The sequence below is a fragment of the Pantherophis guttatus genome, chromosome 2 (genome assembly GCF_059756535.1).
Source record: "Pantherophis guttatus breed Tessera chromosome 2, ASM5975653v1, whole genome shotgun sequence".
Lineage (NCBI taxonomy): Eukaryota > Metazoa > Chordata > Lepidosauria > Squamata > Colubridae > Pantherophis > Pantherophis guttatus.
The window spans coordinates 79166882-79194050 of NC_142064.1; the positions used below are offsets into that span (position 1 = coordinate 79166882).

At 40.6% G+C, this 27169-nt stretch overlaps 1 protein-coding gene across 2 annotated transcripts; it reads left to right on the top strand.

Annotated features, from left to right (window-relative positions):
• Positions 1-1948: 1948 nt before the first annotated feature.
• ACER2 (alkaline ceramidase 2) lies at positions 1949-24968 on the top strand. Of its 2 annotated transcripts, none has more exons than XM_034410508.3 (6): positions 1949-2084; positions 6706-6820; positions 9425-9566; positions 17176-17313; positions 19059-19196; positions 21109-24968. In XM_034410508.3, exons 2-6 carry the CDS (start codon positions 6745-6747, stop codon positions 21293-21295), a joined length of 681 nt encoding a protein of 226 aa, XP_034266399.1. In that variant the 5' UTR covers positions 1949-2084; positions 6706-6744; the 3' UTR covers positions 21296-24968. The 2 variants fall into 2 exon arrangements, with proteins under 2 accessions (XP_034266399.1, XP_034266398.1); XM_034410507.3 differs by having other exon boundaries at positions 1951-2382.
• Positions 24969-27169: the final 2201 nt, after the last annotated feature.

Genomic DNA, 27169 nt, shown 5'->3' on the forward strand with positions numbered 1-27169 from the left:
TAAGTTCTCTACAAGAATCTGAACTACTAAGTTAAAGCAATTTGGTGGTAGATAAGGAATTCAAGATGTTCTAAACCAGGGGTGAAATTCAAATTTTTTCCCTACCGGTTCTGTGGGCATGGCTTGGTGGGCATGGAGGATATTGCAAAATCTCCATTCCCACCCCACTTTGGGGACAGCCAGGGTGGTATTTGCCAGTTCTCTGAATTACTCAAAATTTCCGCTACCAGTTCTCCAGAACCTGTTAAAACCTGCTGGATTTCACCCCTGGTCTAGATTTAGATTTCTTGTGGAGGCAAAGAAACTCAAGACTGATAATGCTTTTGATCCATCCCTTAGGTTGAGCCTAGTCATTTCCTACACATCATGTTTTTGTATGAAGTTTTTCCTGTAAGACAGGAAATTCGTTAGAGCAGTCACTACCTATGTTATAATGGGAAAATTTACACCCTCTGTTAAAATGAAGACACCCTTAAATTGAGCTGAATTCCTGGTAATTGAGAATTGCGTAGTTTTCTTGGTGAGAGTATGGAAATTGCTTTCCACTGCCATTTTTTCAGGATTTAAAAAAAAAATTCCGGATCTAATTTACACTAAAATTCCCTGGTATCTTCTCCTACCAGCTTTAGTTGACTTCTGAGTCCAGAAAAAGCCAGGGGTTGCTACTTTCTGAAACCTATTTTAATTCACCTCAATGTTGGGATACACAATGGAAAAAAATCCATTATTTATCCTCTGGAACCCCAATAATGTGAGCAGCAGAAATGTTTTCACCACAGCCACCTTCCAGAATTGACAGGTGACATTTTGCCTCTGGTATAGAAACAACAACAAAGCTATATTCTTGGACTCTATACGCAAGTTTCTGGGCTTGGAAAACCTATTACCCCAGCAAGTCTGCTAATTACTAGTGTTAATTATGTATGTGCCTTGCTTAATGACCTGCATGATTTATGACCATGACTGCCATAAGTTGAGGACTAGCTATAGCCCACTTTGACCCCTCACAATCATCCTGTTCCATTTTGTTCTGGATGGCTGATGAATTGAATCTACTAGTCGGAATGGGAAAATAATACATAATACAAATATTTTCTCATGTTCATTGGAAGAGTTGAAGAAGCCGCTTGCTCTATGTAGTAAACCAGGACCTTGTGGAAGCAAAGAATGCTCCCTCATGACAGGGAAATAACTGTAATGGTGAATGCAATAGCCACCTCATATATAAATCAGTTGGGGGCAGGATGACAAGACAGAAAATAAAAATTTGTTGCGTTTTTATTTCCAGAAATTCCCCTATAGATAGAAACCATCATGTCATGGCAGGCAGCAGCAACGTTTTCCCCCTTCTGCTTCTGGCATCTTCAAGAAGTTTGGGCGAGTTGTCCATCTCCAAAGGAGCAGCCGAAAATACGAACTTGGCAGTTCAAATACATTGAACCCGCAACCGAATAGTTTCAAATTTTTATCATTTCCTCCGCACGATAAGAAACATGCTCTCCTGAAGTATCATTTGCACTGCATAAAGGCCATAACTATTTTGAGCAGTTCCTTTTGGAGTTAAACCCTCCCCCTCCACATCATGCAGAAAAGAAATGATAAGTTTTGATTTGCACAGAACACTTTCGGGTCGCCGGAAGCCCGAAGAACCCAAGACGCTGGAAAAAAAACCTCATGAGAAAAAAAAGTAATTTGCGTTAACATTTAAAAAAAAAAAGCGGATTCCAATTGCAGCCACGGTGGCTCAATGGACCAAGGCTCCTGCCAACTACGGACACAAAAAGGCTCGAGCCCCTCTTAAAAGCATAGCTAACCGCCCTCTTTTTTTTTTTTTTTTTCCAACCCGCTTCGAGTTAACTAACAAGCTCGCGCGCCGCGGCGCTTCACAAGCTTGACCGGGAAGGGCAACGGCTTTGAAGAAAAGAGCACGTGACAGCCCCCCCGCTGCGCAGGCGCGATGTTGAGACGGCCCGGATCAGCTGGGAAGGAGGCGTGTGCGCCGCTGCCGTCAAAAAGTCGCCCCCGCCGTCGGAGATCGAGCGGCACCAAGAGAGAGAGAGAGAGAGAGAGAGATAGGCGCTAAGGTGAAAACGTCGGGACGCTCAGGCGGCGATCCTGCCGCGTGCACGGGGGGCGGGGGGGCGCTTGGTGGTGGTGGTGGGGGGGGGTTGCCTTTTGAATGATTTCAGCAGCTTGGGCTGAGCCGAGCCGGTGCCGGATGAGCGTTTCCCGGAGTTTGTAACTGCGGGGCAGCCTAGTCTTAAAAGCTTTGCCATGATCGCCCTCCTCTTGTGGGATCATCTCCGGGCAGGCAGCTCCGAACTGGACTGGTGCGAGGATAACTACACCATAGTGCCCACCATCGCCGAGTTTTACAACACGGTGCGTAACTTTGAGCGACCGTCCGCCTCTCGGCTTTTGCAAAAGGGGGGAAAGAGAGCGCGCGCGTTTGCAATCGTTGCCGCGCTTGTGGGTGCTGCTTTTGGAGGGGTTTTTTTTTTTTTTTTGCAAAAACACAAAATATTGCGTTGCTTACACGCTAAGCCGGCCTGGGAGCCGCTCCTGGAATAGTCCGGCTGAAGCTCCTTGCTTGCTTGATGGGCTGGAAAAAAGAAGGAACCTGTGCATCAGGTGGGGTGATACCCCGACTGCCCCGTGTAACCGAGATCCCAGTGGTGGATCTAGGTTTTTTCGGCTCAAAATGTGCCATTGTGGTTTGTAAACCACGGTTTCCTGGCTTGACTCGGCTGGAGAGTCACGATTTCTAACGTGAGAATGTTAACGTAACGGGATCCGTTGCTGCTGCTGCTGCTATTATTATTATTATTATTATTATTATTATTATTATTATTATTATTATTATTATTATTAAATCTTTAGTGAGATTCACAGCCTTTGAGGCTGCTTAATAGCTCAGCAGCTAGAAACCTAAGATCTGTTAAGGTATCGTCGGAGGATGTAAGCTGTTCCGAGTAAAGTGGTTTTTTGTAGAGTCAAAATGTTCAAGTCCGGTAAAAAAATTTTTATTATTACTATTACTATTTTTTATTATTGTTATTATTATTATTGTTATTGTTATTATTATTATTTTATTATTATTATTATATTTTATTATTATTATTATTATTATTATTATTATCTTTTATTCATTAAACATGAAACTCAGTTCAACTGAACATTTAAAAATGTATCACAAATATCATTGGTTATTTATAATATAATAAATATATTTATTTATATATTTTTATATTATTTATGTGTGTATATATATATATATATATTACATAAATTATAAAAATATATATTTATATATAATAAAATTATTAATTGTTATTAATTGTTTATTATTATTATTAGGATACACAATTGCAATATAATTCTGTGAGGTTTTTGCTATGTGTATACTGGCGTTTTTCAACTTTAGTATAACTTTTACAAAGTGCCTGGATCTCCACTCTCAGGCTGCGGAATTCTGGGAATTGAAGATCCACAGCTTCCTAAAGCGGCTAAGATTTGAGTAATCAACTGGAATAGACACACAAAGAGGAATGTATTTATTTAGCAGGTTGTCCATCTCATATACACAGATGGCTAACAATGTAAATGGTAAAAACAAAGCTGACCAAAATTAAAAATAACTGAAATAGCAGTTGAAACACTCAAGGAAAACCCCGAAATGGGCTCATCCATGATACCAGCGCCCAAGCTAAATGGCAAAACCAGTTTTTTAGTGCCTTGTGAGCAGCAGAGAACAGTTCATTGGATTTTACGTCTTATTACAGTAGTAGTTATTTGGGCCTTAGGAGGTAACCGCATTCACAGCACATTCACACAGCACATTTAATCTGGTTACTGAATTAATCCCCTTTTTGGGAGGGAGGTGTCTGCAGGATATATTGAAGCATGATGCTTACTAAACTAACGTTAACATAGTACACTATGCCACCCAAAATGCTAACCAAGCTTAGCATGTTGTGAACATACAGCCGTAAATTTGACCTCCTTAAGTTAACCTAGTTCATTTCTGGTCAGTTTAAACGTAGCTTGATCACAAACGTTAAGGCTTTTTTGGGGGGGGGGGTAATAGGAAATATGTAAAATCAGACGGATGATAGAAAAGTTCCAAAGTTATGAATGTGTATTCTCATTCTAAGGGTTTGTAGCTTTGCTGGATGGATTGTTTTTGGTTTTAGTTAAGTACCTTCTTTGGAAGCAATTCACTTTTCATATTGGAGGATAAAGCTTAAATGGATTGCTGTTGATTAATAGAGCAAAGCAATGGTCTCAAATATTGCAGTCATTTTAAATCTTGCTTTAGGAAAAGAGGATTCTGGACAAATTTAGTTACATTGAAGAGGCTATAGTACTGGTTGACAAACCTCCACAGTTTTACATCGGTGTAGAAATTGTGCTAAACCAGGGGTGTCAAACTCAATTTCACTGAGGGGTACATCAGGGTTTTGTTTGACCTGGGGGGGGGGGCAGTGGTGCATGGCCATGGTGGGCATGGCCAGCTCGATGTCACTCATCAAGGCTGCCCTCTGCCTACGAAAACAGAGCTCAGGGAGGCCATGCGCGGCCCACCCAGGCTCTGTTTTTGCTGGCAGAGGGCTGCAGGAGGCTGTTGTGGCTGAAAACGGAGCCTGGGAGGGCTGCACATAGCCTCCCCGAGCTCCATTTTTGTTGGCAGAAGGCTGCAGGAGGCTGTCGCAGCCAAAAACAGAGCCCAAGTAGGCTGCATGTGGCTCTCCCGAGCTCCGTTTTCCCTGGCCAAGGCACAGTGAGCCAGTTCTTCGCTTTTTCCAAAGTGGGCCTGCGGACCTTGAGTTTGACACCCCTGTGCTAAACAAGATGTAGCTTTGAAAATAATAAAGACGATAATTTCACCATGCAAATAAGTTTGCAAAACTTAAACTGCGTACACTTTTCCTATCATCCAAGTTTAGTTATATCTCTTTTTTTATTTGGACATATAAGAAGATAAACCACACCAAGTAAAAAATCTATGTACTTCATTAACTGGAGGTGATTTTGTTAACTTATTCCTGCAATATTTGCTAAGCTACCTGTAGGTCCTGTAGTAGGAATTAAGTAGTTTGTCCTCATGAAACTGCTTTATGATATTACGGCGAAGGTTGTGTCTGGGACAAATAGTGACAATCAGGGTGGATTTGATTTAAATCAAAACGATTTAAATCATGATTTAAATCACTAATAAAAAGGCTTGATTTAAATCAACTCAATTTAAATCATAATTTTTAAAGAGCAACTGTCACCTCTGTCCCTCAGTGGCTCCTCCTTTGACCTGCTGTTGACTCACCGACAGTCCCAATATTGCAGAATATACAGCCTATGTATCTCAAATAGAAAACTATCTTTAGATATTTATTTATTCCAAAAGCATTTTATTAAAATAAATCCGATAAAATTTTTTTAAAAAATCTGATTTAAATTTTTAAAAATCATTTTTTAAATTTTTAGTTAAAAAAATGATTTTTATCCACCCTGATGACAATAGTGGGATTTCGTTAATGACGGCAGTCACTAAGCAAAGCATGTGATATCACACTTTAGAACTGCATTGTTTAATGACAGAAATACCAGTTCCAATTATTGTAACTCAAGGACTACCTGTGGTTAATTTTTCAGCACCCTCATCACTAAATAGGGCAGCCATTAAGCAAGTACTCCTTGTACAGACTTCCATGGGCTAGATCCTGACTTGAAGGGATCTGAATAACCTGTTTCTTCTAGTATCCTCTGTAGTTGAAGCTTACCACCTTTTCTGAAATCTTCCCTCAAAGAGGAAATGGGAATTGTTTCCAATATAGATAGATAAGAGAAACTTTATTGTCCCTTTTTTCTGTGAACACATTAGCACACATTTAAAAAAATGAAATTCTGATGCCTGCTCTCAAATACACATCACACACACACACACAAACACACACACACCACACACACGACAGACCATTTAGAATACATAGCGGAAAAAAGACTTGAAAGTTAACAAGGTTGATACTATATGGTATGAAATGATTACAGAATCTAGTTTTGTTTCGGTACCACAAAGTCTCATCCCAAAAGATAACGAAGAAAACCGTTCCTGGAGAGGATGTGTAGAGTGTCTGACAGTAGAGCAAACCTTGGTCAAGCAGTTCTTAAATGCCACGTCCTGGATAGAAGGGAGTGAACTTCCGATAGTCTTTTTTGCTGTCCTCACCACTCTCTGCACAGCCTTCCTACAGTAATACAAAAATATACCTGGATTAAGACAATCCAGCAAGTCAGCAGCATCTACTACCCCAGTTGATTGCCTGAAGGAGCTGGGTAGGGCGTTGGTCAACAGATGGCAGAGCTTATGCTGTGATGAACTCTCTTTGACCCCTTGATCTCTGCAAACGCAGAAATCGTCTCAAAATCTTGCTCAAATGGTACTGAGCAAATGTGACCAATTTTAACTGCAAATATATATATATCACAGATGTGTCACAACAGTGTACAGGGAGATCTTCACCTTGGCCTTTGCCTGAAAGGCTGCTGTATACAGTGAAAATAGCAAACCACTGATTAATTACGGTCTCCTTTTTGTTATGGCTGTCGTTTGATTAATGGTGCAAAATTCCTACTAGAGAGAAGGAATGGAGAAAAAAAAAATCTGTAATTTTTCTGCTTATTTAAATATTTTCCACTTTTTTTCTCTAGATAAGCAACGTCTTGTTTTTTGTCCTGCCCCCTATATGTATGTGCTTATTCCGACAATATGCAACCTGCTTCAACAGTGGAATATATTTAATATGGACCTTGCTAGTGGTTGTAGGTAAGTTATTCTGAATTTTTATGGGATGTGACATGAAAATTAGGAGTTTATTATCATTTTTAAATTATGTACTACCATGAAATCAAAAGATACCTCAACTGAGCGGGTGTTTAAGCATATAACTACAGGTGGGTCCTTGACTTACGACCACAGTTGAGTCCAGAATTTGTCTTGCTCAGCAAGACAGTTAAGTGAGTTTTGCCCCATTTGGTGACCTTTTTTTTGCCACAGTTGTTAAGTGAATCACTGCAATGAAGTTAATAACATGATTGTTAAGGGAATCTGGCTTCCCCATTGACTTGCTTGTCAAGTCAAGGTGATGACATGATTATAGATACCGCAACCGTCATAAATACGTGCCAATTGCCAACCATCCATATTTTTATCACATGATATTGGGGATGCTGCAAAAGTCTTAAGTGTGAAAAAAGGTAATAAGTCACATTTTTTCAGTGCTGTTGTAACTTTGAACAATCATAAATGAATGGGTTGTAAGTTGAGGATTACATGTAATTCAGAAGCAGAATATGTACTCAAAAAGAAGAACAGTATTGGAAACTGATACCATCATGACCCCTTTAATGTATCATATAATAGCCTTACTAATATATTCATCTTACTTCACTGATTTCTTTGGCTATTACAACTGATGTAGCAATCCAGTTTTTGCTAAGTTATGTTGTCACTCTTTTTGTCCATAAGTTCTGTTCCCATAGAAATCTGAAGAAATACCCAGTCATTAAAATACAAACACACAGAAACAACCCAAGTCAAAATTGTTTAATCTTATTTTTTTTATTTTGGATAAGCATGATTGCACTCTGTTTCTCTTCCTTGACTGAGAATTGGATTGTACAATATTTTACTTTTATGTATTTATTTATTTAAAATATTTATATAGCCGTTCATCTGGGCGTCTCCTAAACAAATATTATCATAAAAGTGTAATTTAAATACCATTCTATTAAGAAAGTCACATAACTAGCAATTTATGTTACAGAACATCTTCTTGACATTATCTTCAGTTAGGTAGACAACGAGGTGTTGTCCATATACTTTTAAATAAAAATTCCACATTCCTGTGTCATTGTTCAAAGTGTCTAGACCTGATGTGAATTGAAGTCCAAAACATATAACTGGTGCTCTTCCCTGTATGAAATCTCAGTGAATGGGGAAAACGGTTTGGAGTAGTGGTGAAGGTACTGGCCTGACTTGAGTTTAGGCACAAATGCCAGCTGAGTGACTTTGAGCAGTCTCACTACCTCACAGGATTGTTGTGGGGAAAAGAGGAGGCAGGAGTATTACGTGGTAAACTATGAGCATCCTAGACCAAGCCAAGGTCTAAAAAACACTACAGAATTTCTGGAAGCCTGGCACTGGGACAAATCAGCAATCAACAGGCACATATAGCAATAGCACTTAGACTTACATACCACAGTGTTTTACAGCCCTCTCTAAGTGGTTTACAGAGTCAGCATATTGCCCCCAACAATCTGGATCCTCATTTTACTGACCTCGGAAAGATGGAAGGCTGAGTCAACCTTGAGCCTGGTGAGATTCGAACTGCCAAATTGCAGGCAGCCGGCAATCAGCAGAAGTAGCCTGCAATACTGCACTCTAACCACTGCGCCACCCCGGCTCATGAAGATATAGATAAACAACATCTACATATCATTCAAAAGAGACAATCGCAAAGCCAAAAAAAGAGAAAGATCAAAAAGAAAACTCCAAAGACCATTAATCAATACCCAGATGAGCAGAGATTAACACCAAGATTAACATTAGAACAATAATCAAGAAGTAAACAAAACCCCAATCAAGGAAGCACCAACTCAGACAAACAAACAGTAAATGAGAGCTTAATCAAGAAACCACCAAGAACATTTCCACCAAGACTGAGAAGAAAATCCACTAATACACTAGGGTTGTTAACCTCCCGGCCTGCGGGCCAGATGCATCATGCGTTGGCCATGCCCACACCCGGTTTAGCGAAGGGGAAAAAAGTCCCCATACGTCACATAATGCCGCCTGACGCCACAAGTTTGACACCCCTGCACTAGTATATAAAAAGAGAGCAAACCTCACTGATGATATTACCTAGTTTGGTAATGAAACATCTGCAAGAAAACAATTTCAGAGAGCACCAAGAGCCCCTCATTTCAACCCTGAGTTACAAATATTCTCTTCTATTGAAGTATTAAGTATGTTTACCACTTGGAGTTGACCAAATGCAGTATATAAAAAAAGCAGAATAAAAATCTAAGTAAAAAATTATGTGGGAAAATCACCCATTACTCCACTGTAGACCAAAGGACCGTGTAAGATTTGTCCTGCTTCAGCGCTTTTAAGAACCTCAAATTAAATATTTCTATAAGACTGGCTGGCCAAGCAAAATCTTCACAAATTGAAGATTTGGCGGAAAAGTACATTAAAATTAATGTTGATTTTGGAGGGTGAATGTTGCCTTTCTTTTATAACTTGGCTTTTCATCTTGTACAGTATGTTTCATCTAATGTGTAAAGGTTTAATTTTTCAGACATTGGAAAATAATGATATGCCCATGCCTTAGTGGTAGAATAATACTTGTTTACTGTATCTCTCTAGGAATTGGATCTGTCTACTTCCATGCTACGCTTAGCTTCCTGGGTCAGATGCTCGATGAACTTGCTATACTTTGGGTTCTGATGTGTGCTCTGGCTATGTGGTTCCCCAGAAGGTATCTGCCCAAAATGTTTAGGAATGACAGGTAAATATCTCTGGAAAGCATTGTGTTCAGCTTTTTATGCCTTAATATCATGACTGTTTTCTTGAAAGAAGGAACACAGAAAGAAGATTCTTGACAAAAAACAAGTGCAGGAAATTCGAACTGATGTGTTGTAAACTAGCTTTAGATTTATCTTTATATAGGCAAGCAGATTGGGATTTAGTTCCATTACAGCTTCTCCAACTTGCAGCTAACCTCCCTGTGTTACGGTCTTCCTATTGCTGCCAGTGCTAGACAAATGACAAAGCAGAAGACTCCAGTTTGTCCCCAAAATTTAAGATTAGGGAAAGTGTATCTATGTAGCTACCTCATAACACTGATGCAAAAAAAAAGGGAAGAAGATAAATGTTAAAGTTCAAAATTGTCTTGCATGTTGAATTAAGGAGGAAAATTAAAGGGCACTATCTTGATGGAATTTACCCAGTTAGGAAGAACTACACAAACTAGTTTGGTCCAGTAGTTAAGGCACCACTCTAGAAATCAGGAGATGATGGATTTCCTGCCTTAGGTGTGAAAACTGGCTAGGTGACCTTGGATCAGTCACACACTCTCAGCCTAACTCACAGGGCTGTCGTAGAGGAGGGATAATAGGAGGAGTAAAGAGTACTAGGTATGATCACTGCTTTGAGATGTCTATAAAAGCAATACATGTGGGATATAAATTAAATAAAATAAATCCATGCCCCAATGGGTCATTGGTTCAGAGATATTTCCTTACTTAAACAGAGAAACAGAATGACCGTGGATGGGCAAAACGGTGAGAGTAGGAGCTATTTCCAACTTCCTGTTGAGTTTCCTTGTGGAAAACTGATGGGCAGCATTAGAAATCCCCTTCCCTTCCCTGCTTCTGCCCTCCCGCAAATGGTGTGTTGGGCTGTGAATCAGGAATTGTACATGGGGATGTGCAAGAGGTGCTGCTCAGTTCAGGAAGAGGGTGTGTGCATGTGTAAGAGAGGCCACATGTGTCAGGTAGTATGCAGCCCCTTTGGGGGGGGATCATGGGGAGGTGTAAGAGATGCCACATTGGTCAGGTAGGGCACGCAAAAGTGTGGCACAGGTCACAAATGGTGTGTGTGGGTTGCAGGGCTGTATGAGAGGTGTCTTGTAGATGGGAGAGGGCACATGGGGAGGTTGCGGGTAGAGAAAGGTGCCTCGGGATGCTTGAGAGTATATGAGATGTGCCATGCAGGTCAGGGATGTTGCATGGGGGCCAGTGTGGGTCAGGAAGGCTGCTTGGCCTTTATTCCTTCCCTATTCAACTTCTCTTTCAGCAAGTTAAGTGGCTGGTGCTGGGTGGGGGAGGAGCAAGGAATTGCTTGACTGGCTGGGAAACTGTCATGAAATGTTGAAAATGAAGTTCACGTGATCATAGCAGCAGTGCAGCAGCAGCCATCAGCTCTGAAGCAGCCATAACTTTCCCAAATTTCACTCCCTCAAAAATTATGGGTCTGGATTTTGGACACATACTGTAAGTTAGCTCATTTGAGGTACCTTGGTTTAAAGTTGGTGCCCTATGATGCACTGGTTTGCCCAATTAAAAGTCATGACAATGGTAGTTTTAGTAGTATATAAATATCCCATAGGGCAGGGGTGGGCAAACGTGGCCCTTTTACAACCTGTGGTCTTCAACTCCCAGAATTGGGAGTTGAAGACCACAGGTTGTAAAAGGGCCACGTTTGCCCACCCCTGCCATAGGGTAATGTGGCTAAATTTATTCTGGATGAATTACTGAAATCTAGTTTTTCTGCCTGGATTCTTCAATACTGTACAACATAGCTGCCACCGATATATTATTCAATTCTTTTGTACTTAGGATGCTCCTCATAATGTTATACAGATAATGCCGAGCAGGCTGAAATACTGACACAAGGAAGAAAGCTATGAAAAGGCTTAGGATTTTCCCAGTGGCATGTTTGTTGGAGGTTGCTGGGGTAATGAGAGAGAATTGGGTTAGAGATGGTTGGTCTAATCCCTCAGCAGCTCTTCCCCAAAAGATTATAGGATTAACGTGTAGCCCCTGAGCCTCAGAGCAAAGGCGAGAGGAGCAGAGATATCATATTTGCAATTAATCCTTTTCTTTTGTTCTATCTCTCATAAGTATATGGCCGATTATTCACCAAGGATTTATTTGCCATGTGACAAAATTACGAAAAATAGCTTAGTCCTTCCCCCAGTGTAGCACCTTTTACATCAATTAAACTACAGCTCCCATTGTCATCAGGCAATCTGAATTAAAGAAATTACCCTTTACTTTAGGGGTTTATAGCCATCTCACTTCAGAGACGGTTGATGATTTATTGAACAAAAGTCAGTAATTAAAAATATATGCATATGCACATACAGATGATAGATAGATAGATAGATAGATAGATAGATAGATAGATAGATAGATAGATAGATAGATAGACAGACATGATAGATGATAGATAGATAGATTGATAGATGATAGACAGACAGATGATAGATAGATAGACAGATGATAGATAGATAGATAGACAGATGATAGATAGATGATAAACAGACAGACAGATAGATACTGTGTTTCCCCAAAAATTAGACCCTGTCTTACATTTTTTTGAACCCTAAAATAAGCGCAGCCCGATTGGGCTTATTATCAGGGGATGTCTTATTTTGGGGAAAACAGGGCAGACAGACAGACAGGCAGGCAGGCAGGCAGGCAGGCAGGCAGACAGGGTAGATAGATAGGTAGATAGATAGATAGATAGATAGATAGATAGATAGATAGATAGATAGATAGATAGATAGATAGATCTAGATAGAACTATAGATATAAATACACACATTGTATACACACACACACACACACACAAAAACAAACGTCTGGGACTGTAGATCTTTGGTGGAGAAGTCTCCATCCTTTTGGTGGTCCACAACATTCCTAGGCTTCAGCATTACTATCACTCTGAGGTAGCATTGTGGTTGAGCCCTAACAGATGCGAGTGTTCTGGCTGACATTGATTGGGGATTATATATTGCAATGGTGGGAGCGGCTTGAGATACTGGATCTGCCCCTGAGGACACACCCCGATGGCTGGCAAGGTAGGCAGAAAGTCTGACGGAGCTAAACACAGCCGCAGAAGTCCCATTCAGTAAATAAAAGTGCAAGAGTGCAAGGTTTCTACAGAGAATTTTACTATGGTGGGTAGTTCACTTTGCTAAAATCCTCTGGTTATGATAAGGATGCATTGCACTTTTGCACTTCTCCTTCATCCCCGCTGCTAAATCTGGCCTTGCTGCCAAAATGTGGTTGGAAGGGCTTTTATAATTTAGGTCTATTTAAAACGATTGCCTCTTTCACAGCTAATGGAAGTCAGATCAATCTCATGGTTTTTGCCTTACAGGGGATCCTCGACTTACAACAGTTCATTTATAGTGACTGCTCGAAGTTACAGCGGTACTGAAAAAAAGGGCTTATTACCGTTTTTCACACTTACAACCGCATCCTCATGGTCACGTGATCAAAATTCAGACGCTTGGCAATTGACCCATATTTATGACCTTGGCAGTGTCCTGGGTCAAGTGATCGCCTTTTGAGTGCTTCTGATGAGCAAAGTTTATGGGGAAGCCAGATTCACTTAACAACCAACTTAACAACAGTGATTCGCTTAACCACTGTGACAAAAAAAGGTTTTAAAATGGACCCAAGTTCATTTAACAACTGTCTCATTTAGCAACAGAAATTTGGGATTCAATGGTGGTCGTAAGTTGAGGATTATCTGTATTTTCTGAAGCTTGTTTAAACATTGTGTACTGATCTTTTTTTTTCTCCCCAAGTTGGCAGCAGTCAGTTTTTCCTGCTTCCAAAATGTCAATATTCATACAGCTTTTATTACCTGTTTTTCATCATGATGGGGGCAATAACCCAGTGTTTGTTTTAATTCTCTCAGTCAGTATTGACTCTCATTGCCTTCTTCCGAGGGTGGAGAAAGTGGCTGGGCCAAGGTCACTCAGCTGGCTTGGTGCCTGTGGCAGGACTAAAACTCAAAATGCTTAGATGATGCCTGAAACCATTACACCAAAGTAGCTCCCGGTAATTCCCATAAAAATCTATAAAATGTCCCTTTAAGCCAGGGGTCCCCAAACTTGGCAGCTTTAAGACTTGTGGACTTCAACTCCTAGAATTCTCCAGTCAGCTATGCTGGCTGGAGAATTCTGGGAGTTGATGTCCACAAGTCTTAAAGTTGCCAAGTTTGAAGACCTCTGTTTTAAGCCCTCCCTCACTTCAGTTTCATCCAGAGTTATGTGTTTCTCCCTCTTCTTTCACTTCCAAAGCAATTCTTTTTAATTTCCAAAATTGTCCTGCATTTTCTCTTGGAATATTATTTATAGTCAATATTATTTATAGTCTTTGCTCTGTGAATTGGAACTACAGTTTTTGCCATGATTTTTCTTTTTGTATACACATAATACAATATTATCCTTGCACTTTCCATTTTTTTCCAGCAAACATGCCTTTATATGCCTTTTTTCCCCTTGTTCACCAGACAGTTATTTTCATTGTTTCTGTAAGTGTAATTTCATATGCTTATTTTTAAAGAAATGAAAACATTTTGCTACTGTCTCCCAAATTGGCAGTTGAAATAGGCAGTAGGGTGCCAGCCCTGCTTATAGTTTTCTGTGTAGTAAGAATTAGGTGCAAATCCGTAAACTCTTCTACCAGTTTTGCTGCAATTCTCAGAGGACCAATTATAAATTTCCCTTTTGCCACTTAAAACAAAATTTAGCCCTTGGGAGTGTGAACAGCATGTGACCATAGAATAGGGCTCATTTAAAGGGAGAGCTGTTGATGTATTCTGATGAATTCCTAAATTAAGTTCATTGTTTGGTCTTCATCCTGGAGCTCAGGGGTGTCAAACTATTGCATTGAGGGCCTTATCAGGGCTGTGTTTGACCTCGGGAGGGGTGGGCATGGCCAGGATGGGTGTGACCAGCTCGACGTCACCCTTGTTGGGGGCACCTGTGGTGGGCCTGGGGGGATTCTCCTGCAGCCCTCTACCAGCAAAAACAGCCTGGGAGGGCCGCATGCGGCCCTCCCTAGCTCCCATTTTCACTGGCAGAGGCACCATGGCCCAGTCCTTCGCTATTTCCAGGGCGGCCCATGGACCAGATCTAAGCACCCCATGGGCTTTGAGTTTGACACCTCTGCTGTAGCTCAACACATACAGGTAATCTTCAACTTGCAATCTAGTATCGGTGGTTCATGTACTCATATCCTCAGAATTTTCTTCATGTGGTCACCCATAAAGTCAGCACCAAAATTGTACTTGGCAGAGAAAGCAGTTGTGCAGTAATGAGTGTGATGATGAATAGAACCACCTTCAAAATGACCAAACAACTTGTTTTGCCTTTTGTGTTTTTGAACACAATTCAGGGTGCTTACTAGAGTATACTAAGGCATAGGACAACATGATGTAGGAGAAGAGCTGGCAGAATGAGTAAAGCAATTCATCAGCCTAGAGTCGTTATGTTCCCACCAACCCTTCCTGAATTCTGTTGATCCTTAACTGGTGTGAATAAATTCAGGAATTCAACAGAATTCAGGAAGGGTTGGACTTGACTCGTTTTGCCTGCTCTTCTCTTCCATCAAGTTGTCTTAAACACCTAACTTTGGTCTGAGTCAGGGGTGTCAAACTGGCGGCCTGCGGGCCAGAGGTGTCACGCCCACCCCAGCTCTGAGAAAGGAAAAAAGATCGCAATTTGTCATGTGACGGCAGTGTGACGCCACGACTTTGACATCCGTGGTCTAAAGTTGTGTAAGGCTTTGTACATTATAGTTGACTAGATTCTTGTTTTTGACACTTATCTCGTGTGAATAAATTCTCACCAGATAAGGGTCAATGGAATTCAGGAAGGATTGGACTCAATTCGTTCTACATCAAGTTATCTAGTCACTGCATAGGATGGAGCAATAAATCTTCTGAACTGGAACTTAATTATGGCCCTGATCCTTCTCAACTGACATTTATTCCTTTACTGTTTGCTTTGCGTTCTTGGGTCAATAACAGGGCACTGTTTCCAGATCTTGCTACATACATTTTGTTGCAATTACAGGTAGTCCTCAATTTACGACCACAAGTGAGCCCAACATTTATGTTGCTAAGTGAGGCATTGGTTAAGTAGGCTTTGCCCCATTTTATGACCTTTCTTGCCACATTTGTTGAGAGAATCACTGCAGTTGGTAATTGAATCTGGTTTTCCCCATTGACGTTACTTGTCAGAAGGTCGTAAAAGGCCATCACATGATCCCAGGACACTGCAGAGGTCATAAATGATCACTTGGTCAGTTGCCAAGTGTCTGAACTTCGATCACATGACAATGGGGATGCTGCAACAGTCATAAGTATGAAAAATGGTCATAAATCACTTTTTTTCAGCGATGGTGTAACTTCGAGTGGTCACTAAATGAACGGTTGTAACTTGAGGGCTACCTGTACTTTGGGGGTTTTTCCATAATGCAAGTGGAACAAACTGTTGCTGGAATTAAACCAGATCCTCTCCTTGTTGCTGCACAGGGATTTTAAATTATTCCTGCTCACCTAGAATATAAGATTAAATGCCTTTTACGGAAGCTGTGATTGTTTCATTTTTATTACAGGTAATCCTTGACTTGTGATCTATTGCTTAATGACCATTCAAAGTTATAATGGACTTACGACCTTTGTTCTCAAAGTTACAAGTGCTGCACTTCCTGGTCATGTAATTGCATTTTGGGCACATGACAACTGACGCATTTATGACTGGTTAAAATTCTGGAGATTCTCAGTCATCCAGGTCATGGTAGTCTCAAAGGTGCTTTTTCAGGAGGCAACTGGACTGTCTTGTTTTTCTTTGAAGACGTTTAGCTTCTCGTCCAAGAAGGTTCTTCTGATTGGATGGTGGGGAATGGAAGGTTTTATTCTCCTTGCAGACAGTTGGTCATTTGCATGGATGTGGGTGACCCTGAGGACACAGATAAACCTCCAAGTGGCCTCAGTGACTCTCTAAAAGAATGCAAATGACCAACCTGTCTGCAAGAAGTATAAATCCTTCCGTTTCCCACCATCCACTCAGTGCTGAAGAAGCTTCTTGGATGAGAAACAAAACGTCTTCAGCAAAGGAAGGAAAAACAAAGTTTAGCTGCCTCCTGAAAAAGCACCTTTGGGACATTTATGACTGGTTGCAATATCCCACTGTTACGTGATCAGGTTTTGTGACTTTTTTGCCATTTTCTGACATTGGATAAACTGGATTTAATTCACCTGATACACTTAACAGCTGTTGTACAATCAAGTCTGATCTTGTGGTGACTGCAACAACTGACGATCAAATTTCCCAGCTGTAAGTTGAGATCTATAGTACTTGTACATTTTGAAATAGGCAGCATATCCATTTTCTAAGTAAGTAAAGTATGTGGTCCTCCATTCTATGTCCCTTAAAACAAACGCATTTGGGTTTGCAAAACCTGTGGGGTTTTTTTCTTCTCTCGAACAACTGAAGCATCAATTATACTGGGCAAATAGTTTTTGACACCTGTTTTTATGTCTTTATTTCATCCCAGAGTGACCTGTTTAAAAATACATATATTTTGCAGAGGCCGGTTCAAAGCTGCAGTGGGCATTCTTTCTGGAGTCACTACATGCCTCGCCTTTGTGAAACCCGCCATTAATAACATCTCCTTGATGACATTAGGACTTCCCTGCAGCGCCCTGCTTATTGCAGAACTTAAAAGGTATGTACCAGACTGACTGAGGCAAAGCAGATAAATTATGTTTAATTCATTTATTTAGATCCCGCCTTTATTACTTTTACAAATAACTCAAGGCGGCAAAAATATCCAACACACCTCCCTCCTCTTATGTTCCACACAACCACAACTTTGTGAGGGGACTTGGGCTGAGTAGGAGGAACAGGCTCAAGGTCATCCAACTGGCTTTCATGGCAGAGGCAGGACTAGAACTCGCAGTCTCCCACTTTGTAGCCTGGTACCTTACTCACTAGACCAGGGGTCAGCAACCTGCAGCTCTGGAGCCGCATGTGGCTCTTTCACCCCTCTGCTGCGGTTCCCAGTCACTCAAAATATGTGTCACAATGTGCGACACCTGCTGGCATGCGATTTATCGAGCTTTTCAACCGTTTTATCCATGGTAGGCCAACCAGGGATAAAATCCAAGAAAAGAAAAGTTTCAGAAGAAAATAGAACGTTTAATTCAATTACATATGCTAGTTTTGTGGCCGCTCAGAAAATAGTCAGGCACGGGAAGGGGTTTGTGGCTCCCGGTGTGTTCTTTTCTGTGGGAAACGGGTCCAAATGGCTCTTTGAGTGTTTAAGGTTGCAGACCCCTGCACTAGACCAAATAGGCTGTCCAATGCTGGCACAGTTTGTTCCAGCACAATCTCATCCCATTTCTAGTTGAAAGTTGTCCTTTGGCTTTTTCAGTGGTAGTGTCGTCCTAGGAGAAGTACTCTTAGTCTCTTCCATCCCCCGTCCCCTTTATAAACTTGTTTAATACATAACGTAAGGTGAACTTAGTACCTCCTAGTGTAGCACGTGGCCTGAATCCCCTTTTGAGACTTTAGAAGCTCTGATGTTAAATACAAAGAATACTCCCCTAAATACAGAACATGGACTAGATGCCACAACACGGGACAGCCATCACATCAAAATTCAAACCATCTATGGTAAATGTTCAAAAAAGTTCTCATAATTGTAAGTTATGGACCAATGTAGCGGTGCCATGTAAAGCAGTGGCCCCCAACCTTTTAGGCACCAGGGACCAGTTCAGTGGAGAGAGGTTTTTCTGTGGACGGGAGGGGGCGTGGTTTCACATGCTGCCTGCACCCCGCAGATGGGCCTTCGCTTGTTTACATGGTCCAGTTGCTGGCATGCCACGGCCCAGTGCCGGGGTTGGGGACCCCTGATGTATAGAATACACACATGCAACTAATATAAACCATATATATACAATACCAAACTTAAACCAAAATTGAACTCATGGAAGAAATCTGACAGATTTTCTTCTCACTAAGCAAAAATCATCTTCCCCCAAGTGTTATTGCCGTAATAAAGAGCCTTAGGTGATAGTATATTGGTGCAAAAGGAAGCAAAACTCTTCAAATTCACCTTTTTAGATAGAAGGATAAATCCAGTAAGATCAAAAGCTATAACATCTCTTAAAATTGAAATTTGGTTGCTTGCATGTTTCTGGTCAGCTATGGTCTCAAAAGGTAGTGGCTAAATTGCTGTGTGGTTTTTGGGCAGAGCTTCGATCAGTCCATCTTGATTGTTTGGACTCTGACCTGTAGACGTTCCTACCTTTGATATTTCATTTGTGTCAATCAGTAATTCAACAGACTTAACCAAAAACTGTATTTTGATTAATAATCCAGGTTGACTTGGCTTGATTTAAACTTCCACCAGTTTTATTCATTTACACTATTGCCGATGTAACTCCCAGTTATCACTTTTCTCTCTAGGTGTGACAATGTCCGAGTTTATAAGCTAGGACTGTTTTCTGGCCTGTGGTGGATGTTGGCACTATTTTGTTGGATTAGTGACAAAGTATTTTGCGAGATTTGGTCATCTTTTAATTTTCCCTATTTACACTGCGTATGGTGAGTCTTCGTTTTAGTCTCCTTTTTAAAGTATTTTCCTTTACTGGTGTGTATCTGTTTTCATTGCAATAGCAGGATAGTTTCTTGGTGTGTTTCATATTAAAACCAGATCTTGCGTAAGGTGTTTTTGGTGATTAGTTTGTTCCATGAATCAGTCAAGTTAGATAGCACCAACAAAATAAATTCTGGTAGAAAAATATATTTCTGCTCCCTCATTTGTGTTCTGACAGTGGCATATCAAGATCCGCCAGAATAAGGAAATTGCTGGGCCTCCTTCCATAACTGGAGGCTGATATTTTTGGTTGGAGGTGCTACAGATTTACAGTAGGCGGATCAATGACACAAGATAGGAGAGGGATTACATAAGGGGCAAAGATTTTTACGACTTTAAGACTTTACGATCTGTGGACTTCAACTCCCAGAATTCCCCAACCAGCTATGCTGATTGAGAAATTCTGGGAATTAAAGTCCACAAGTCTCAGAGTTGTCAAGATTGGACACCTCTGGTTTAAACCATTATTCCCCAGCTACAATCAATGACTCCTATTTTTATTATCAAATTTCAGAGTCCGAAGACCTTTGAAATCATTAAAAAATAGTCCAGTGGTTCCAGGTGGCCCACAAACCAAGGATTACCACCATTTCTGCTTCAAATCCTGATTTGAACCCTATTTCCCATAAATCATAGACCCAGTTCTCAGAAAAGCAGCTGATTCATATTGTGAGGTCTCAAATCAGCATCTCTGAGAAAGGAAGTTAATTTGCCTTCTTTCCAGAGAGGAAAAAAATTGCCAATGCACATATAAAAGTGTTAACAACTCCCCCTGGGCTCTCTCAGTATCCTTGAGTTGAGCCCTGGGATCCATGCTTGCCTTCACAATGCACACAGTCTCTTCTACGCCTTGTTTCCAGGGTGCCACAGACGGCAGAGCAGTTACTGAACGTTTTCTGCATTGTTGTGTGAGCAGTATAAAAATAAAAAACTTTTACAAAAGCTCTCCATTTCTTGAGAAAGCTTCATAGTTTTCCTTCGCTGCAAAAGTCCGTAAATTTGCTACTTCCACTGACCTCAAGCGATGCCCCTCCTTGAGAAACAATGCAGAGAAGAGCAACAAAAATGATTAGGGGGCTGGGAAACTAAAACATACGAAGAGCAGTTATAGGAATTAGGTATGCCTAGTCTAATGAAAAGAAGGACTAGCGGGGACATGATAGCACTCTTCCAATATTTGACAGGCTCTTACAAAGATTGGGGTGTGTGTGTCTAAACTATTTTCCAAAGCACCAAAAGGCAAGACAAGAAACAGTGGATGGAAACTAACCAAGGAAAGAAGCAACTAGAACTAAGGAGAAATTTCCTAACAAAAAAGTTAGGGGTGCTCCATCACTGAAAGCTTTCAAAAAAAAAAAAAAAAAGACTGGATAATCATTTGTCCAAAATGATATAAGGTCGTGATGGCGAACCTATGGCACGCATGCCAGAGGTGGCACGCAGCGCCCTCTCTGTGGGCACGCGAGCTATTGCCCCAGTTCAGCTCCACCACGCATGTGCGTGCATCTCCCACCAGCCAGCTGGTCTTTGGGCCTCTGCTGCATAAGAGTGGGGGGGCGGGGCGCATGCGGGGGGCTGCACATGCACAGGGATGGGCATTTGGGGGGCATGCGTGCATGCACGGGGACCGCATGCACATTGCCTTTTGGGGGTTTGGGCATGTGCGCATGCATTCATGCGTGCACACCCATGCTTTGGGCACTCGGTCCAGAAAGGGTTAGCCATCACTGATATAGGGTCTCCTACTCTAGCAGGGGGTTGGACTAGAAGACCTCCGAGGTCTCTTCCAAATCTATTAGTCTATGTTCTAAGACCTGAAACCGAAGCAAACCTCAGTCCTTTCCCTTCTCTCTTTTCCAGGCACATCCTCATCTGTATTGCAGCTTACCTGGGCTGCGTCTGCTTTGCCTATTTTGATGCTGTCTCCGAGATCCCCGAACAAGGCCCCGTCATCAAGTTCTGGCCCAGTGAGAAGTGGGCATTCATCGGGGTGCCCTACGTCACTCTCCTCTGTGCTCACAAGAAGTCTCCCCTCAAGATTACTTGAAAGGCAACGGAAGTGTCCCGTCCTCTTTACCTGCTGTTTTTCTCCAAAAGGCCTGAATCTCTAGTGGGAAGATTGGCTAAGGGGGGTCCTTGCACAAGCAAAGGACACCTAATGAGGTGGCCAGAGCAGAATCTCCAAAAAAAAAAAAAAAGTTTGTTCTGAGTGACCTAAGAAATGCCTGAATCTGTACGACGAGGAAGCACGGAAAGCAGAAAGCCTGTATTTCCACAAGTGCACCTCCCCCCCATCCCAAAGTAAAGCAATTTCCCTTCTGTTTTGACTGCCTGTCACACCCTCAGTGGGCAGGGAACTGGGTGACATCTTACCCTGCCACATTAAGCAAGGAAGAATGGAAAAAACGGGTGTGGGTGTCTGCGAGTATGTTGATGGCTGTGTTCTGGTTGGGAAATAATCACCAGATTTATGTATTAAGGATTTAACAGAATTGCTTTGCAGATGTCCCTCCTTTGCTGCCGGTGTATATTTACACATTAATTGAGCAAATGAAATCCCTTTAAACTCTGTGGTCAGTTTAAGAGGGGAACAATCCTTGAGAAGCTGGCTCTCTTCTTAATCCATCAAAATACCATAAACCTGTGGCAATGTTGGGTATTTTTATCCATATATAATAGTTCACTCGTTGGAGACTTGTTTACTACAGTTCAGAAAATAAAGATGTAGAAGAAAAGTCAGTGAAGGAATAAAAATTGTCTGGTTGTAAGGCTTTACTCGGTCTCCAGGCAGTTAAGTCATATTTCAGCCGAGTTCTCGGAAGGAGAGCAATTCAGTAATCATCTACCAGATTTCTGCAAAACAAAAAACAAAAAACCAGTTTATCTCTCAATCTCTATTTTAATTCCATGTTCTTTGCAAGCAAGCAAATGAACTTGGAAAGGTTTGAGTTTAATTATCCGTCTGGTTTGTTTTTTGTTTTTTTTGCCTCTTGTTACCATGACACACTTTTAGGAGTTAGTTATGTAGAGAGCAATCAAGCCTCATTATTCACTTCCATTTTTAAGCAGATGTAACTAAATTTCAAGGCCAGCGAAGAATCAGCGCTTTGGCTTGTGCAGGTGTTTGAAAACTTCTTAAATTGTGCATGAGTTGGGATGTTTCCCAGATTCTGAAATATTTGAACCTTTGTTAAAATACATGTCAGGGATTCAATGAAATCAAAATGGTGCTTGTGGCCATGTGGTTAAAAGTTCAGTCCTCCCCCCTTTTTTTTGTGATGCAGGAGAAAAAAAAAGGGGCTTCAATTGTATACTCACTATTATTATTATTTTTTGACTGACCCTGTAGATGATCCTGCAGTGAGTCCTATGAATTTGGAGCTTTTAACGTCACTTTTTAAAGAATCCTCTCTTTTGTATTTAAATGCTTTCAATTTAAGGTACGGGCTAATATAAGATGAGATGCCCTATAAATAATCGGCCATGGCTTAGTAGTTTGGGTGGAAAAGGAAAATACAGTCTGCAAATAACTTGGTTTATTTTCTAGCATACGCAAAAAACAAAAGCAGGCATTTCTATCCCTGGATACAAAGCCAAGATAAAGTTGTAAACAAGGGGGGGGGAAACACTTCTTGCATCAAACGTTTCTCAATTGCTGATGGACCAAGCTGGGTAAATATCTGTGCTTGATTGTGGAATTGAATTGGACGTTTCGTTCCTTTCTATTCCATTTGGCTGTGACTGCTCAGTTCCTTGATGCATTGCCAGAAATGTTGCATGGAGCATGAAATAAATGGGGCCAACTTTCCCAGTTAGGAGCCACTGGCTGTGTGGAACTTTTCCAAAGTGAGTTGATTGAGACAGCTTTATCACTGTGGGGAAGCTCTGGACCGGCCTAGTTCCATGCCTGTTTGTGAGTGAGTGTCGCAAGGCTCTGTCAGCACGGCCTAGTCCCCCGTTTTAGGACAAGATAATTCAGTGGTCCCCCTTTGAGCTACAGTGTTTGGTTCCTGCAGTCGAAGAATGGAAGACACATCTGTATTTTTCAAAACCGGGACAGTCTACCTTAGTGAATATCAATAGAAGTTTCCCCCTATGACTTGAGGCACATTTCATTGGCCAACCGGTTACAAAATAAGTGCAGATGAAATCGCAGCACAGCAATGATACAGTTGTACTTCGCCAGTTCCTCCCCCATCTCTTGCCAGCTGATTACCAGCACAGACCTTAATCCCATACAATTTTGAGTGTTGGGACAAACTCTGAATTCTGAGTGATTTGAGGCAGCTATTTGAGGCCTTTACATTGTTATAGGAGTGGATAGGCAAGGGGTTCACTCTGCTTGTTAGCTAGTTATTGGTATTCTTAAATAATTGCCAGGGGTTCACACCCATTTTGCTGCTAGGTGTTGCAGGTTCATTGGGAGGACTCTGAAAAATGCAGCGACCGACAAAAATGGGATGAATATTGTGGAAGGGCAGAAGGTTAAAGGATGATTTCCCCCCTTTTTTAAACAAAACAACAATTAGGGAATTTGTCCCGCTGAAAATTGACAGTTGTACGTCAGTAAACCAGCAGCAAAATTTGTAGTGTTCTGGATATTGTAAAATGCGTGCTGAAAGGCCACAGATCACTTTATTTTTATTTTATTTTATTTAAAAAGTTACCCATTTTTCCCTTAGTTTGCAGTTCTCAATTACTATTACTATCAAGCGTTTAAATCTTGAAATATTTGTTTACAGGATTACAAGAAAATAAAAAGGAAATCAGTAATACTTCTTATCAAATTACTTTAGCAATTTGGGACACAAGCTTTTGAGTTTGGGAAATAATGTTTTTAGGATTAGATGGTCTCATCGAATTATTTAGTATTTTCTTAGATGCTCCTGATGTTTTTTGTCTTGTATCAGCAACATTTTTTAAAAAAAATTACAACTTCTGATAATCATCTACCTACATTTGATGTGAAGTCAGCATGTGTTTGAAGAACAGCACAAGGCTGTACAGATAATTGGAAAATACAAAAGTGAACATTTACGAAATGTAAAAATTCTTCATTGTATGTGTCTCATTTTGTGGGGGAAATATGGAAAGGATTTTTCTAGTAAACAATCGTGGGGCACTGTTTAGTTAGAGTAACTCTAGTATCCAGTTGTTCAGTTATATCAACAAAAAAGTATTTTCCAGCTCATTCTTGGGGGGTGGGAATGTGAATTTTCTTGGCTTTACTTGCAACTGGGGGGTTATTTCTTTCTTTTAAATACTTTTATGTACAGCATGTTCTGTAGTGACATATATTATGCTGAGAATACATTTTCATATGGCTGCTTCATTTGTTTTTTAAAGGTTAGGAGATCCAATCATTCTCAGGTATATAATAATAATGAGTTTGAAAGCATCTGTGCTCTGCTTCTTTCCTTTATACATAATAGTGACAAACTTTCTCTGGGATGTAAACACTCGATTAAGGACTCAAGTTTGGTATCTTGACGATGTTTTGAAATTCAGTAAGCTTTTATGCAAAATCCACTCGGTTTTCTGTTGATGAACAAATGACTTCATTCTTCATTGTTGTACTGTAAAAAAGTACTGGTACTTCATTTGAAACATCTTTCTTAAAAGTGAGTTTGAAATACAAGCGATAATCTAGAAAAGTGGTCTCCAGATTTCTTTCATTCTGTATCCTTACCAATAAAACGGTTTTGATCATGCCCTCCCAATATATGTATGTTTATTGATTTATATGATATATCATGTGATGATGATATCCCTGTTCTTTGTACCAGTATGTACATTATAAAACAGACACTCAATATATTTTGTATACTCTTAGAATAGATTAAATTCCTACTTTTGGATAAAAATAAATGCAAATAGATATTTTAATATTTTCTTACTGAACCTCAATACATAATTTTGCACACCTCTGGGGTATAGGCATACCTGTTTGGAAACCACAGATGTAGAGAACTGGATATATATGCAATTTCTGTTTTCATCCTCCATGGCTGTTGCCTGATATAAGGCAAAAAAAAATGGTAGTCGATGCTCTCATCATGGAAATATGTTTTGGCAGCCTCCACACCCATGTTTATAGAGAAAACGCAGGGCTACTAAATGAATAAGAAAATATCTTGCACTAAAATTTGATACGTCTTGGAAGAATGATTGTAATAAATGATGAAACATATTTAGGGTGGGTAATAATTTTATTGTGATTTTTTTTTTTTACAGGATATGGAACTTTGAAGGATTTCTTAAAACAAGTGGGTTAGCATGTGTAGAACAAATGGAAGGAAATGGTGCCATTTAAAGGCTCTTTAAAGAGAGCAACTTTGAGGGCTAGAAACAGTTTTGTTTGGATTCAAAACAAACAAACCCCAAGAAGCTTAATCTTTTTAATTGTATACTCAAAAGTGCATCCTACTGAATTAAATCAAATTTGATACGAATTAAGCGTGTGGTTTGGTTTGAAGATTTCCTTTTTAAAAGCAATTGGGATAAAATCCAACTCTGCATATCGATTTTTGCTCAGGTAGTAGAATTTTGTTCGTCTATGGAGAATCTCGGTCGTCCAGGTCATGGTTGTCCCAAAGGTGCTTTTCCAAAAGGCAGCTGGACTTTTTGTTTTTCCTTGAAGACGTTTCGCTTCTCATCCAAGAAGTTTCTTCAGTTCTGGTAATAGAATTTTGTTTCTCTTGCTCCACACAGCTTGGTGGTTGAGAATGTTTGATATCTGCAGAGGGAAAGGCAGGCAGATCTCTATTATAGTAGCTCTTAATTTTGAGTCTGCAGTTGGATTTCATCCCTGTTTTTATATTAATTAAATGTATGTTCTTCCTATCAATATTGGGGGTCTGTTCATGGTGGTATCTGTTGGTAGTATTTGCATTTTTAATGTTAGAAGAACTCAAGTAGTGCAGGATCGGAAGATGTGGAGAGACACGGCCCATTGCCAAGAGTCAGAAAGGTCTGAATGAATATGTCAGAGTTCCAAGTAACGCCCCCAACGAAAGAAGACTCCGAAGCCAGAAGTTCCTCAAAGTTCCATTTTATTAGAGATGTCATATTGGCACATCTGGAAAAACCCGAATCTGAAAGCTTCCAGGTTTTCCCCACCCAGGAGAAAGAAAGTCCCTGCCCCAGCACCCACCTGTTCATCACATGGTCCAATCAAGGCACCGGCCCAACTGGAGACGCCTCCCAGTCACCCCACTCCAGGTGCAGGGCAGGATGTCCTTGACTCTCAAAAGAATGTTACTATGGCTAGATCTCTCTACGCAATACAATCCCCCCTCCCAGTTTCCCACAGCACTAAACGTGGCAGCTCTGAAGATCCAAAGTAAAAGATGTCTTCCAGGACTGACAGAATAATAATCTCTATATTGTCTAGGCACAGAATTTTCAGCATATGGAATTTTAAAGATTTTTTTTCATGTCTTACATCCCCAAAGTTTACCAAATCTCATATTCCTTATCCAGGCTATTTTTTTTCTCTTGTTTTGAAAAGTTTTTGTATTTTGTATTTGTAAACTGTTCAGAGTCCTGGGAATCGGGTGGCATATAAATTTAAGAAATTATGATTGGTCACACAGCCGAATATTTAGACTGGATTTGGCATTTTTGTCCACCTATTGAGTCCATCTCAAGGAGTTGGGATAAGCATTTTTTTATTTTTGCTAAGGGTTAAACTGGTACAAGTGAAGCTGATTTTTGCAATTGACCAAGGGTGATTTCGTCAATGCTAATGGTGTTCAAGTGGTCCTTCAGATGTTTTCGGATTCTACCCAAGGTACATATTAGCATTGGTACTACCTTTGCTTTCTTCTGCCACAGTCATTCTATTTGCAGGTTTTTGTACTTTGTGATTTTCTCCAGTTCTTTATCTTCTTTTCTACAGGTATTTCCATAGCCACTCTCC

Coding starts and splice junctions, on each gene's coding strand:
- ACER2 (XM_034410507.3), top strand. CDS start 2,275: ATGATCGCCCTCCTCTTGTGGGATCATCTCCGGGCAGGCAGCTCCGAA. Junction 2,383..6,705: donor TCGCCGAGTTTTACAACACG/GTGCGTAACTTT, acceptor TTTTTTCTCTAG/ATAAGCAACGTCTTGTTTTT. Junction 17,314..19,058: donor CTTATTGCAGAACTTAAAAG/GTATGTACCAGA, acceptor TTTTCTCTCTAG/GTGTGACAATGTCCGAGTTT.